The 14,782-nt window shown below is 40.4% G+C and overlaps 2 protein-coding genes across 13 annotated transcripts; one reads left to right on the plus strand and one right to left on the minus strand.

Annotated features, from left to right (window-relative positions):
• Positions 1-1,117: 1,117 nt before the first annotated feature.
• Flfl (serine/threonine-protein phosphatase 4 regulatory subunit 3 flfl) lies at positions 1,118-11,636 on the plus strand. Of its 12 annotated transcripts, none has more exons than XM_078179747.1 (7): positions 1,118-1,659; positions 1,926-2,419; positions 2,502-4,100; positions 4,194-4,345; positions 4,512-4,612; positions 4,715-4,914; positions 5,408-11,636. In XM_078179747.1, the coding sequence occupies exons 2-7, from the start codon at positions 2,222-2,224 to the stop codon at positions 5,492-5,494; spliced, it is 2,337 nt and encodes a 778-aa protein (XP_078035873.1). In that variant the 5' UTR covers positions 1,118-1,659; positions 1,926-2,221; the 3' UTR covers positions 5,495-11,636. The 12 variants fall into 12 exon arrangements, with proteins under 12 accessions (XP_078035873.1, XP_078035865.1, XP_078035860.1 ...); XM_078179739.1 differs by having other exon boundaries at positions 1,926-2,112; positions 2,194-2,419; positions 4,512-4,914; XM_078179734.1 differs by having other exon boundaries at positions 4,512-4,914.
• Positions 11,637-12,019: 383 nt separating this feature from the next.
• On the minus strand, positions 12,020-14,702 carry LOC144469451 (cilia- and flagella-associated protein 36). Its single transcript, XM_078179748.1, has 5 exons — positions 14,562-14,702; positions 14,094-14,269; positions 13,549-13,739; positions 13,164-13,485; positions 12,020-13,079 (listed from the first exon to the last, which is right to left on the minus strand). Exons 1-5 carry the CDS (start codon positions 14,668-14,670, stop codon positions 12,810-12,812), a joined length of 1,068 nt encoding a protein of 355 aa, XP_078035874.1. The 5' UTR covers positions 14,671-14,702; the 3' UTR covers positions 12,020-12,809.
• Between the last annotated feature and the right edge of the window lie 80 nt (positions 14,703-14,782).

Raw genomic sequence — 14,782 nt, forward strand, 5'->3', positions numbered from 1 at the left:
CTACATTATTCCCAGCTATTTATTGCTCCTGTTTGATCGATTCGTTTCATCTAGCCTTATCCAACATAAGTCAATGTCCAAACAACACCAAGCATACATAAGATATAACATACGTACACATATGTATATTGTATGTTGTACATACATGACAATTGCATATGCACATATGTAGTATGCAATATTCTATTATTTATTTTTCATTGTAAACAGTGTAATGTTGCATAAAAGCCGTAAATATGTCAAACTAGTGTGTACAAATTGCAATTACGTATGTGCATATATCAAATCATGTAGATTGTACGTACATGCATATTATGTACCTGACATTGAAAATTTATATTACATATAGTTATTTACGTTTATAAGAACACTAATATTTTAAATCGTATTATACAGATACCATAAATCTACATTACTTTGAAATAGCATAAATGAGATCGTATAAATGGTTCTAATGTTTGCAAGAAAAAATGTTCACTGCATTTCGAAACTTTTTATTCTACCAGTAGATAGACAAATTTCGAAGCAAGAGCAGTCACATACGCGACTTATTATTTTGAATTGTATATACATATTCTATATACATACGTACATATGTGAACCGACTTACTCAATACACATACGTATTTACTATACACTCAAGTTCCGTAAAAGAAAAAAATGTTATCTTAAACACCGACTAAATTATAAGTGCTATGAATTTGCTTATAATGTGTAGCATAAGATCGTAAATACAATAATGAATAATAATAGATATATACAATGTAGTTGAACTAAACTTTTTAATTAGTACATGCAGATCAAACAGGCGTTAATTAATCGTGAAACTATTTTAGGCAAACGATTTTTTTCTGTAACACAGGGTTTCTAAAATTGATTGTAAAGGCTCTTTCGTTGTGAAGTAGCAAGCAAATTAATAGTTTCCCGTAGACGTAGTATTTGAGAATTCGGGATATTGCATCGTGACAAGCGATCATTTTTGTAGAAGTTTGCTGGTCGATGATCTTGACCGTCTAACCGTTTTGAAAATAATAATTCTGTTATAGATGAGCAGGTTAGAATGGTGGCATGGAATATCGTATTACGCGCTGAAATCCTTGAAGCACACGAGGCGAACCCCGTAGCGCGTTGTTGTGATCTAACATGGCGGAGTGTAGTGTTGTGGCTGTTCAGTGTCTATGTCAATTTTAGAGTGATTCTGCTTAATAAAAACGAAGGAACTGCCATGGTCGGCGATCACGGTACGGCGAAGGATCGAGCGAAATAGACGTGCGTGCGCGAGCGTTCGTATCACGAGAAAATCGGTGTTAAATTCGATCTTGTTTGTCGCGGGAACCGTACACAGCGGTAAGAAGAGCACGCAGAGTGCCGTCTTCCCAGCAACAAAATTTTCCCCAGAGCTTTTGGAAGGACGAGTTCCTCCGCAGGATCGATTCCATGTATATTCGTGGTACTTTAGGGTCGCGTAACCACGACACGTGAATGCGAGAACGCACGCGACGTGAAGTTTTCCCGCGCGTCCCGTGAGCTTTTCTTGGCGCAAGAATCAAGGCTTATGCAACGAAGAGCGCATAAACATCTATTACGGTAAACAATCCCGTTCCGTCAACCGAGGTTTGAGGCATGCGAGCTACACAACGACTGATCGTCGTTCGTACGGTATTATTTTGATTGATAACGAGGAGCCTTTATCGATATCGTTTAAAGCGGAAGTATTTTTCACTTATTAAAAAAAAAAATATATATATGTATGTATATATATTTATATATCTATATCTATGTATGTATATACATATATAATATATATCTATATATCTATATATATATATATATACTCAACCGGATAGTCATAGGCTACCAAAGTTTGTCAGTGATTGTTACTACGAACAAGCAAGGATACCCTTATGGCGTTTCTGTTTGTTCAGACCAGTATCATTGATTTGTTTGCATCATCGGGCAGGCATTGCTGTTTATACCAGTCTTAAGGGAAAGGTTGCTCATGTTCTATAAGATTGTTATTCCAATAAGAAGCCTTAATGGGTTACAAGAGAGCAATTGACGGTTCAATATACGTGGACTATTGTGCATTAGTCGATTCATTGAGGAGTTGAGGTAGCACATATAACAATATTTTAGAAAGCCAAAGAGTCGGTGAAATTCGAAAGGGATGCGAGGTTGTTGGTGATTTTCTAGGACAGCGTGCATAAGTTAGTTTTGCAATATGACGGATACACGCAGAAGAGTGAAGTTGTATGCGCTCAATGCGGACAGACAATGGGACGATCGTGGCACTGGTCATGTATCCTCTTCGTACGTAGATAGATTGAAAGGAATTTCACTTTTAGTCAGAGCTGAAAGCGATGGTTCTGTTTTATTGGAAAGTAGAATACAACCTGACACTGCATATCAAAAACAGCAGGTAATATTTTCATTGTACATATTTATGTTGGCATCAAACTTAAATAGATTGTGGATATAGTACAGAATTTGTTTTGTTTCAGGATACATTAATAGTATGGTCAGAAGGAGATAACTTTGATTTAGCCTTAAGTTTTCAAGAAAAGGCTGGCTGTGATGAGATTTGGGAGAAGATCTGTCAAGTTCAGGGAAAGGATCCGTCTGTGGAAATTACCCAAGATATTGTAGAAGAGTCGGAAGATGAGCGGTTCGATGATATGCCCGATACTGCACCCCCCATAGAACTGCCTCCTTGCGAATTAAGTCGGTTGGAAGATATTAATGAATTAGTAGGAAATTGTTTATCTTCTCAGATGAGAAAAGATAAGTTGGCGTTAGCTTTAGAATCTGAAGGCTATATCAAGAAACTGTTGAATCTATTTCATACATGCGAAGATTTGGAGAACATTGAAGGATTGCATCATCTGTATGACATATTTAAGAATATTTTCTTACTGAATAAGAACACTTTATTTGAAGTAATGTTTAGCGATGATACGATTTTTGATGTTGTTGGATGCTTGGAGTACGAGCCGACATTACCTCAGCCAAAGAGGCACAGAGAATACCTGCGACAATTAGCCAGATTTAAGCAAGCGATTCCTATCACAAACGCTGAATTATTAGCAAAGATTCATCAGACGTATCGAGTTCAGTACATACAGGATGTAGTTTTGCCAACACCGAGCGTATTCGAGGATAACATGTTGAACACGTTGAGCAGCTTTATATTTTTTAATAAGGTCGAGATAGTGACCCTCATACAGGACGACGAAAAATTCCTCACTGAATTATTCCGTCAATTAACGGACGAGGCAACATCTGACAGTAAAAGACGCGATCTAGTTCTTTTCTTAAAAGAGTTTTGTAACTTTTCTCAGAATCTGCAGCCACAGGGGAAGGAGGCCTTTTATAAAACTTTAACTGCTCTAGGTATTTTACCAGCACTAGAAATCACATTGGCAATGAACGACGCCCAAACGAAAACAGCCAGTATAGATATATTGACGTACATCGTGGAGTATTCTCCGAGCGTTGTTCGAGATTATACATTGCAGCAAATAAACAATACAGAACAGGACCAAATGTTAATAAACGTAATAGTTGCTCAGCTCGTCGGTGACAGCGACCCGGAGTTAGGCGGAGCAGTACAATTAGCCGGTGTGTTGCGACTGCTCCTCGATCCAGAAAATATGTTGGCTTCCGTTAACAAATCAGAAAAGACTGATTTCTTGAACTACTTCTATAAAAATAGTATTGGAACATTGATAGCGCCATTGTTAGCGAACACGATCGGTGACCGACCGGCAAGAGAGGATTACAGAACGGTACAGCTCCTAGGGTTGATCTTGGAGTTACTGTCATTCTGTGTAGAGCATCATACATACCACATCAAAAATTGCATATTGAATAAGGATCTGCTCAAACGGATACTGGTTTTGATGAAATCAACACACACGTTTTTAGTACTGTGCGCATTAAGGTTTATGAGGAAGATCGTAGCTCTAAAGGATGAATTTTATAATAGATATATCATCAAAGGAAACTTATTTGCACCTGTATTCGATGCATTTGTAAGAAACAATGGTAGATACAATCTGCTAGATTCAGCTATTCTTGAGATGTTTGAGTTCATTAAATTGGTAAGTGTACGCATAATATCGTTGTCATGAAATATCTGATGGATGCGTTCATTTTCTAGATATTTTTTAATGTGCTCGTTTATCCTGTTTCAGGAGGACATCAAATCGTTATGTTCGCACGTTGTCGAGAATTTCTCCAAAGAATTAGAAGCGATTGATTATGTGCAGACGTTCAAAGCTCTGAAATTGAGGTACGAGCAGCATCAAGACAAATTAAAGGATAGAGATAGAGCGGCCCTTGACAGGTACATACAGAGACCTTTTATGGAGGTACAGCGCTACTCAGAAAACTTCGTTATTTCCGAATATTTCATTTCCGTCGAGTACAATAATGCTGTATCCCCTTAAATCAATTTCATCTTGACGTGTCCGTATATAAGATTAATCTTGGTAACGTTTATGGCTGTTCAGTGTTCCATCCATATTGAGAAATAGTCGATACAGAAGGGACCAGAGACAGTTAGACGAAGAGGAGGAAATGTGGTTCAACGAAGAGGAAGACTTTGATGAGGGTGAGGCGGTCGTACCCGCAGCAGCAGCAGATCTTGTTCCTCCGGCTTCTGCTAAGAAACAGTCGTCAACTTCAAATTCTGCACTTAATCCCGCTCTTGCAGATTCGAAAAGTCACCATCAGCAGCAGCAACAACAGCAGTCTGTGTTGAACAATAACACTGCTAACAATAATATTACCTCGCAGCAATCGCAAATCAACAACAGTACAGCAACGACGAATGAGTCCCCTATCTCTTCGGAAGTTAATCCAAATTCGACTGCCGGCACGGTGGAGAAAACTGGTACTTCATTATTTAAAAAGGTATACTGTTTTGATCGTTGCACTACAATATTGGCTCTACTAGTCGTCGAAGTCTCCTATATACTTTTATGTCGTTGAAAAAAGGTAATCGCTTTGGCATAGATTTGAAAGAGACACGAGAAGATTCTGTCAACACCAGGTATTTTGTCAATGTATGGGCGACGAAGTCTGAAATTTCATGCTAAAGCGAAATATTCGATAAAAATAGGTGGACTAATAGACTTAACTAGAATCAGAAAAATGATTTTTCTATTTTTCTTCTGACGTTTTAAAAAAAGATAACTGCAGTATGCACTTTGCACAATGGATTATGATTGAATTGTTAAATTAGGAAAAATATGTATAAGATTAAGGGGTCAATGAAAATTTGCATTATTTATAACCTAATATTCTTTCAAAATGGACAGCTCAGAGCTGAAGCTGGGAAAACACAATGACCTCAATATTGTGAATGAGCTTGATACAAGACGTACATTAAATGGATGATTTTCAGGGTTTGGTGGATTACGAGGCCGACTCAGACGAGGAAGACGAAGACACAGAGGTGACGCCTTCTCCGAAGCGGCAGAGATTGTCATAGTAGGCAAACCGGAAGGGAACGAGGAACTCGTGATTCTTGAACCGCTGCTACAATTTCTGGTCCCCTGCCCCCTTCCCTCTTACGTGCACGGAGGACTCGAGATCCGGAAGTCGTACAGTCAACCCGTCTTTTTATCTAGTAGAACGAAGAGGAAGAAGAGCAGGAAGGTCGGTTCTTCTTGAAGTGAGTGGACGCTCGCGAGAGGCTCGGGTGGTTTTAGAATGAAAGTGATGGAACATAGAAATTACCGTACCTCTTTGTGTATCCTTGGGTTGTGGTATTACATCAGATCGGTAATGGCAATGTGCAAGTGGATGAAAGGGTTCAAGAAATGGAAGCGTACATGCCTAACCGAGGCAAGAAAACAAAGTAAAGCGATGGAAAATGGAGAGAGAGAGAGAGAGAGAGAGAGAGAGAGCCAACACGATACGAAAGGAAGAGGGAACTTTCTTGAACCGGAAAACGTTGAACGACGTTGTTAACGAGTGGAGTTCGTAGCCGCCGCATAATTATCGTATGACGCGTTGATCGGTTGTAAAATTGGAAACGACTCGCGAAAATAACAATCCATTCCATGCTGTCTGGATAACACACCCCCTTGTACTAGGAGAGAAGTAATTTCACGATTGTGGGCTAAGAAACTCTAGCCAGGCCTAGTGGTTCTTAGAGAGGTACAGAGGGTTCGAAGCGTGCGCTTTGATTCCATGTAACAATTGAAACAATTCAAGGAAACTATTCAAACGTAAATGCGTGTCGTATATTGCATCTATTTAAGGAATAAAGAACGCAAGGAGAAACTTCTCGTGTATAAAAACAAAAAGAAACCAACAAAGAAATTCACATGTAAAAGTACATGATGTACCGCACAAAAAACAACTGAGGGTGTTTTTGTTGTTTTGCCATCCATCAATTTTCTTATTTGCGTGATAGACAAATTGAATAATGAGACCTTGTATCCTCGATGCAGGGCCGGGATTTGGGTGAGTTGGTGTTGATGATTAGGAGGGGGAGGGGGTGTCTCTCTGTCATATAGACGTCATGAAACTTTATTCGATTCGAAATAAAAAAGAAAAGAGGAAAAAACAGAAAGAAGTAGTATTTAGTTTGTATATATATGTATATTTGTAACGATTGTAAAACAACCATTCGTGGGTTAAGCAGAGTATAATGCGATTCCTTTACTATACATTCAGTTCCCTTTTAAGGTTCTTTCAACGAGCTTTTCGGTTGTCAATGTAAGTAGTAGAAATTGTACAATAAACATATGATTTGTGTATATTCACCAGTTTGCACTTCATGCCCGATATTAATCCTCAACGTGAGTACGAAGATAAAGAAAGAAAGAAAGAAAGGAATGGAAAGAACAACATAAATAAACGATCATTGTATTCGCATAAGCGATTCGCAATCGCGTATGTACAAAGAATAGAGAGCCGTGTCGCCGTGTGGCATTGTGCTTTGTAAAGAAGCGGAATGAAACACGTTAATTAATTGTATCCGTGCGACTCGATTATCATGAAATTTGATTGTAACGTTGCGTAGCTTCGTCGGATCGATTCTAAATCGTAATTTGATATTTTATAATTTAATAACGTGGCTCAACGAAATTCTTCGATGTATGCTTACATGAAAAATTGATTTTTTTCACACGACGATTGTCATATCACGACGTAACCGAGCATTCACCGATACAACTCAGCTCCAGATTCCATGTCTACTAAATTCTGTCAAACGACTACTGTTATAACCGAGAAAGCTGGTGTTGTAAGAGTCTAACCACAATTTTTCTTTTGCGTTTCGTTTGTCCTAATTGAAATCGTCTCATCGTTGTTCTTCGGACCATTTACTTTTCAATGTGCGCCCAGACTGATTGTGTTGACTCGAGATAGAGCAAAAAACGAGATAAGTATTATAAGCTAATGTATAGATTTTTCACGACGCGCCCCAATTAACCGGATAGAGTTTTTAAGACTGCTTTAGAAACTGTTTGTATGTGGACATTTCGTAAATAACATACGTACGTCTGTACACATAATATGCATACACCAGAGGCCTGTCGTTTTTCACGTCTGAACTGTACCAGTATGCTCTACGAATAAAAATAAACAACACTGTTGTGTAAACACAAGCTTACGAAGGTTTCATTCACGCTTTCGTAGTGTACTTTCTCTGAGAGCAGAACTAAATTCTCTACTTGCTCTATTTTGAAATGGTTTCGATTCAAACAAAATCATGGAAAAAATTTCTTCTCTATTAATCAGTGTTTTCACTTTATTCTAAAGTTTGATTTATATTTATTTGCTCTTAAAGTAGAATTCAAGAAACTAGCAGTTTTCCTCTCGAATTAACAATAAAATGAAAACTGTGTTAATAAATGTGTAAAACATAAGCAAGAGTTTATGCATTTTTATAAGAGAAATGTTCAATTGGAATGCATGTTTTCTTATCTGATCTAAAGTGCTCTATCAAAGACTTAAATGTATAGAGTTATACTTGGATACATTTTCTTCATTCGTAGACCACAGTGGAACCGCTCATTCGTCGGTGAACCAGAGCCATCCTATACATATATTAACTTTCGCAACACTGATTCCGGAAGTTAGTTCAGTCATGTCACAAAAGCAAAATCCGTGAATATCAAAGTAGGCAAATTCACTGGAGCTGAATGCGATATATATGTACATAAAATTAATCTAAAAAAGAAACGTACAGTTCAACTTGAACTGATCACAGAGTGAAAGAAAAGGGTGGGGGTGAAAGAGAGCGAGAATACGAGGACGACAGAGAGCGCGAGAGGATGCAAGTGAGTGCGGGACGTAAGAAAAGCTGATTATTGATACAATTAAGATGATATCGAGTAATGTTGTTCTCCACGTGTGTGTGCGTACATACATACATACATACATACAAACATGCATACGCAAATATATATATATATATATATATGTATATGTATGTACATCTACATTCGATAACAATGGGGAGAGACGATAAAAGGTAGATAAGAATGGAACGTTTGTGTGAAATAAAGGAACGAAAACGAGAATATGTAATTAAAAAGTTGAGGAAATCCGAGATGAAAAAGAGCAGTGAATTGATGTCTAAGTGATACTAGAGTAAAAAAGCGGGTATACGCTATTTAAACTAAATTTAACGCAATACTTGTATGGAGTGTTTCAGACTTGTTCGTTGTCGCGATGCTTTCATTGCTGTTTTATTTGAGAGAACTTTCTGCTTTGATTTGGATCGTCGATTGGAATTTTTTTTGGCTTCTAAACGTTTTAGCTGCTACTCGGCTGCGGATTACGTATTTTCGAATTTTCGAATTTAGATCTTCCATCTTTTTTTGTTGCAGCTGTTTCCCTATTTTTCTCGGTTTCTGAATATTTTAGGATTTTTGTATTAAAGGTCGTGCGTAGATGATCATGACATTACAGAAACATGTAAGAAACAATGTTTAAAGAAACGCATCGATTATCTTGAAAAATCGAAAGAAATTTCTTCAATTTGATTATAGAGGAGAATCGATCGACAGATTCTCGGTAGTAGAGCATGAAATACCAATACGCGTGAAATTCGTAATATTTTCGCTGACAACTAATGTTTCGAATACTGTTTTATACGGTGCTCGGACATACGAACGATTTGAATTTGAAGAGAATGTAATTAAGGAGAAAAGAATGTTTTATCTTGCGGTAGCTCGAAGCAGGAAAATCTCTTAACGCGATCGTGCCCGAGCTTTCGCCGGCGCTTTTCGAATATATTAACTGTAACTGATAATTACGTTTCTATAGTCGTAACAACCAAGTACTTTTGGTGCAAGCCGAAGCTTCTGTATGTTTCTGAAAGGAACACGTTACTTGAGTATTTTCTGCGAGCGGATGCCGTCAAGCTGCAACTTGTTTCGAACTCGTTTCGTTTCTCTGTGAACGCCTTTCGATGAAACCAAACCCTGTCTTTACTCGTCGTCGTCCTCAGACTGCGAAACTATGTGCAAAATCGCTGAAATTCTGTTACCGAAATCACATACGGAACATTGAATTTCCTCAAAGACTGCAACCGCACTTATCTACAATTGTTGCAATTATAAAAACCATAGCTAATTATAATTCTTGTTAGAGCATTAATTGATTCGTGATATTTAATTCTTCGGATAGGTCCACCGTACAGAAAATGAAAATGACACGTGGGGTATCGTATCGAGATAACAATTATCCCCGTACTTGTTCGCGGTTCTCCGATTATTTCCATCGGTTTTGTGTTCCCAATAAGATACCTGTGTAAAAGAACATAAATTGATAACCGAAATGAAAATCTATCGAACTTTGTTTCAAGATTTTTGCACACTGCAAAAACACGAAGGTTCGTAATTTACGCGATCGAAGTTTTCTCATGTTTAACCGAACACGCATGATTCTCTCTTCCATTGTAATCGATCTGGACTAAGACGTACGCGTCGGTACGTACGCTTGCATATAAAAGTATACATTCTGGAATTATTCGTTACAGCAGCTGTGTATGATATTTCTAATCGAGGCCCGTTCATTATTCAGATTAAAATACCTTTGTTTCGATGTCTGCTTGCCGATCGAGAGAACTCTAAAACATTCTGCGTAAGATCAGTGCGGAGGTCGCAATCGATATACATATGTTGAAACTTTTACAGCCGTCGCATCGATGTAACGTTGATTACACGTTCAAATCAGAGAGGGAGAGAGTGAGAAAGCGCGCGAGTTTGTATGCGAGAGAGAAGCATTACACACATTGTACCATACTACATGTTAATGATATAATGCGTTTTGTTTAATGCATACATGTTTAATACATATGTACGTACAAACATACATATATGTATGCGTGCGCGCGCGTGTGTGTGTGTCACAGTGTTCGCGTGTATGTATATATGTATGTATATATGTATGCATGTATAAACGAAAAATGACAGAAAGTAGACCGCTTTTTCTCCGACACACACGCACGCACGCACACACACACACACAAACACACGCGCGCACGCGCGTATGTATGTATAGGTGCATGCATATATAGGGTGACTAAAAAATGTCTAACAATCCGGAAATAGCGGACACCTAAGATCTTTTCGGAAGCAAGTTTTTCCTTTTCCAGACGGCTGAGCCAATGAACGAAACTGAGCTTCTTCGTCCACTTGTTGATTCTATCGCCTCGTGACAGTGAAGCTTGTTTAGGATTGATCAATATTTTTCGGTAATAGGTCGTTAACGATGCCTCGGAGATAATTGTTGTAAAAGGAAAAAATTGTTTGGAACGACCACAAATATCTCTCATTTTCGGATCGTAGGACATTTTTAGGACACCCTGAATGTGTACGGACATGCGCGCGCGCGCGCGCAGGATATATACACGGACAAAAAGACATCTTTTTATATGAAAAGCTATTCGTAAAACGTAAAACGAATTATGGGCAAGCATAAAGGGGCAACAAAAATAAAAGATACATGAACTGTTCTGTGTGTAGCATGATAATAGTTGAATGGAGAGTACGTGAGAAATATTTTACAATTTATTCCAGTAAAGTGCGTGGCTGATCGAGTTACGATATGTACGGATCGAATGGAGAATTTGCGGCGGGCTGCAAGTGATTCGAATTTCATAACCGATCTAGCGCACCTCCAACGTCTCGTTGTTCAGAAATTTAACGATCGATCGCCTTCGCGTTTCAGTTCGCACGGCCCTGGCAACGTAATTTCGATTAGTTCCAAGACAATCGCGTCTGCACAAAGGGGCCTGCAATTTATGTAGTTGCGCGTTTGATTATCGTTTCTCCGTTAGGTAATGGTAATAAATGGAGCCAAGAATTGTGTCCCATTTAAGATAGCGTTAGCAATGCTTCGAAATATAATTCTTCGTTTCTAATGAAACAATTAATAAAATTAATATTATCTGCAGGAAGAAATGTTGTTGCGTCAATGATGACCAGACGTTGGACGTCGCGCGAATGGACGAGCTCGCGTTCCGCCGCGAATTTGTAATTATTTCGTTCCACGGTAGTCGAACGGCTAAGGCGAGCGAGAATGGTAAATGTGCGTGTTACACGGAATAGAAAGTGTGTTGTAGAAGTGCGGAGAATATTTAATTAAATAAAAACCTAAAATTAGACGAATCGGTTAACAAACGGATTTGTAACTTACCTCGAGAGACGCCCCAGCCACCGCGCACGTCGCGGCGGAGAGGTTGTCGCTGGGTTTTTTCGTTCCACCGTGATCGCGCTGCCAGATAATTTTGCGTACGAAAGATTTTATCGAACGCGTGTCCTCGAACTGGCTCTTTCCCGAAACGTTTTCTTTTCGCCATTTAACGCGCATCACGTTTTTCACTGTTCAACCGTTCCATTATTATATCCGCCGTTTAACGCGGGCGGAACGAGGCCCTCGGAAACGCGGACTCTCGAAGTTGCAAATCCGAGAGAGCTCAAAGTTGAACAGTGTCGGCTGATTTACGGACAGGTTGGGAATCGAATGAGACTCTGCGGTGACAGAAGCATACTTGAACGGTGGGCAAACTGTTCCCTTTATTCGCATAGCAAATATTTATTATAAACTCGGACATTGTTGTCCTGTACTCTACTTCAATCTGACACGACGTCGGAAACTTTTGCAGCTGATCCTGCGACGCTCGATCAACTTTTATTGAAATATTTCCACAAGATTTTAATAAAATTACAAGAAAAGTCTCACGGTTACATTTTCTTTAAGAAATCTCTAATCTACTCGAGTTTCTACGTATACGCGGCGGTGGTTCCCTTGAAGTATAGAATTTTTGAAATGCATCTCCCGCCCGGTCTTGTTTCCGAGAATATCGAAAGAAACATCGAAAATGTCGAAAATATAATAGTTGGTCGGGTCGACTCGGAACGACCAAACGACGCTACGGGGCACCCCAGTTCGCGTGTTGTCGCGCAACCGTCGAGATGCTGTAATTGATAGAAACGCGAGTTAGAGTTTCGCTCTAGAAACAGGAACTAGGAACGTTTGCGAACGTTTGCGTGGGCTTTTGCGACAGGGGACGAGGAGCGCATCTCCTCCTATTGTTCCGCAGCACTGTTTGAATTCTGTTACCCGCGATATTACCGTACGTCTTATCTATCTAACCGTATCGTCTCTCTCCTCGATTCCCGAGGACAGTCTTTCCGGGTCGAATCTACAAGATTAACTCGATATGTTACCCTGTTTACGAGTACCCTACGAACAATCGATTACATTCCGTTTTCCTTCGGCGACGAATCGTCCCAGCCGCGCGGGATGCTCGACTTCTCTGAACGATTGCAACGACGCGATCACTGTTTCGTCCGATTGCGGACTACTTCGGCTTGGAGCCGAGCAGCTAGCGCTTTTCGCACTTGGAGGACAGACGGTTCCAGAGACGGTTCTGGCGAGCTTAATTCTTGTTCCCCCTTTATTGTCGCCTGTGCGACCGTACGGGCCGAGCTGGGTCTCGTCGAGTTCGTTTCTAGCCTGTGACTTCTGGCCTTCTTCTTCAGAGCCACCAGCTTGTCCCTTCGGGCCTTCAGGTAGGCCTGTCTCTTTCTGATCTCCTCGTCCGAGACCTGCAACGATCGCCGATCGAGAAATTTAGTGGTTCGCCATGGTGTACGCGACAACAAAAGACTGCGCTTAAAAATGCAATTTACATTTTGTTCCTCGAGTTTGGATGCCAGCGGAGACACCGAACCGGACGGGGCGGTTACCTCCATATTTTTAGAAGCTTTCGGCTCTCGGTCTCCTTCCTCTTCCTCCTCTTGGATCACGGCTGACGAAGAATCCGTTTCCGGACTCTTCTCTCCCTTTTCTTCGTTCTCCAAGTTTTCTTCTCGAGAAACCTTCAGAGCTTCCTCCAATAGCACTCTCTCGTTGTTATACTTTTCTGCGAGACGTTCGTGCTCCTTGATCAAGGAGGTCTTCGACGATAGATCTTGATCTTCTTCTTCCGGATCGTCCTCCAAAGCGTGCTTCCTGCGAACGGAGGTAAATTTAGTTTTCGGCGCGATTCGACGCATCGACGTCCTGTGGGCTTACTGAATGATTTCCTCCATGACCAAAGTGTCATCGGTCGATCCATCGGTTTCGTAAACAAATGATGCAGGCGTGAGCCCGTACTTTTGCTCGATCATGTTCAACGCCTGCAGCTGCAGCTCCAAGTTCTTCTGCGTCATCATCCGTTTGAATATCTCGTACTCGTTCGCTGCCCATATTTGCTCGAACAAGTTCTAAAACGCCCCAGCGGAGAAATCGTGAATAATTTATTTATTTATTTCCAATAGTTTGGATAGATTATTGAACGAGTGCAGAAGTTATAATGTTCTCGAGAAACAAAGTCTACGAAATACGTTCGAAGAGACACGCCAAATGGGTTAATCGTTAGTGGTGATGGCAATGCGAGTTAATCGATGTAGTATCATAGTGAAATAGAGGCTCATGTAGATGCGCGGTGTAGGGATTTGTTACAATCTGTCCCGGTATGCGAATCGTCGTTAGTTGGTTCCCGTTCTCTGAATAGAAGCGGCTGTATCGCGGCGGTAGCGGTTGATTGCAGCTACAATAGTTCGAACGGCGGACGGTACCTGTTGGAATTGTATCGGCATCCTGGTGTACTTGTTCACGGTGCAAGCGTTTTCGAACTGTTCCGGAGATATTCCTATGTCTTCCATGAAACAACCCAACAGCAGATCCACCAAGTTCTTGTACTCCTGATAGGTCTTCCGGTATTCGTCACTCTCCTCCACGTCCGCTTCGAATACTTTGAAAAGTTGCGATCAAATGAGACAACTCGTCACATGAACGGCAACGGAGAAGGATTCGCGAGACAAAAGTAAAAACGATATACACTTTGTATAAGTATAGTTTGATGCATCGGTGAGAAATCGTTTCCGCCCGAGAATCGACAATTCTGCTCGATTGCACGATTCTAATCAACGATTAAATTTCACGCTGTACCAAAATCTTGGTTTCCAAACAATTGTTCGATCAATGTAATAATAGATTCCCGTCCGTGACACGAAATGCGAAGGTAGACGGGGACTGTCGCTTACCGAGGGACTTCTCCTCGATGAAGGTGATCAGAGGGGCCGACCAGATCGGCCCCTGAAGGAATCCGATCAACGAGTCGAACACCCAGGCGCTGTCCTCCTTGTCGTTCATTTTGCACTACCGTGTTACCGAGAGGATTGCTCTTGGCTTGTAGTTCGTAGTTTGCAGCTCTGCAGCCCGCAGGTGCGTGGATGGGTTCGTCTTCGTCATGGTGTAGTCATAG

Source organism: Augochlora pura, chromosome 4 (assembly GCF_028453695.1).
Source record: "Augochlora pura isolate Apur16 chromosome 4, APUR_v2.2.1, whole genome shotgun sequence".
NCBI lineage: Eukaryota > Metazoa > Arthropoda > Insecta > Hymenoptera > Halictidae > Augochlora > Augochlora pura.

Coding starts and splice junctions, on each gene's coding strand:
- Flfl (XM_078179734.1), top strand. CDS start 2,222: ATGACGGATACACGCAGAAGAGTGAAGTTGTATGCGCTCAATGCGGAC. Junction 4,346..4,511: donor GATAGAGCGGCCCTTGACAG/GTACATACAGAG, acceptor ATGGCTGTTCAG/TGTTCCATCCATATTGAGAA. Junction 4,915..5,407: donor GTACTTCATTATTTAAAAAG/GTATACTGTTTT, acceptor GATGATTTTCAG/GGTTTGGTGGATTACGAGGC.
- LOC144469451 (XM_078179748.1), bottom strand. CDS start 14,670: ATGAACGACAAGGAGGACAGCGCCTGGGTGTTCGACTCGTTGATCGGA. Junction 13,486..13,548: donor GTCATGGAGGAAATCATTCA/GTAAGCCCACAG, acceptor CTCCGTTCGCAG/GAAGCACGCTTTGGAGGACG. Junction 13,080..13,163: donor CCAAACTCGAGGAACAAAAT/GTAAATTGCATT, acceptor CGATCGTTGCAG/GTCTCGGACGAGGAGATCAG.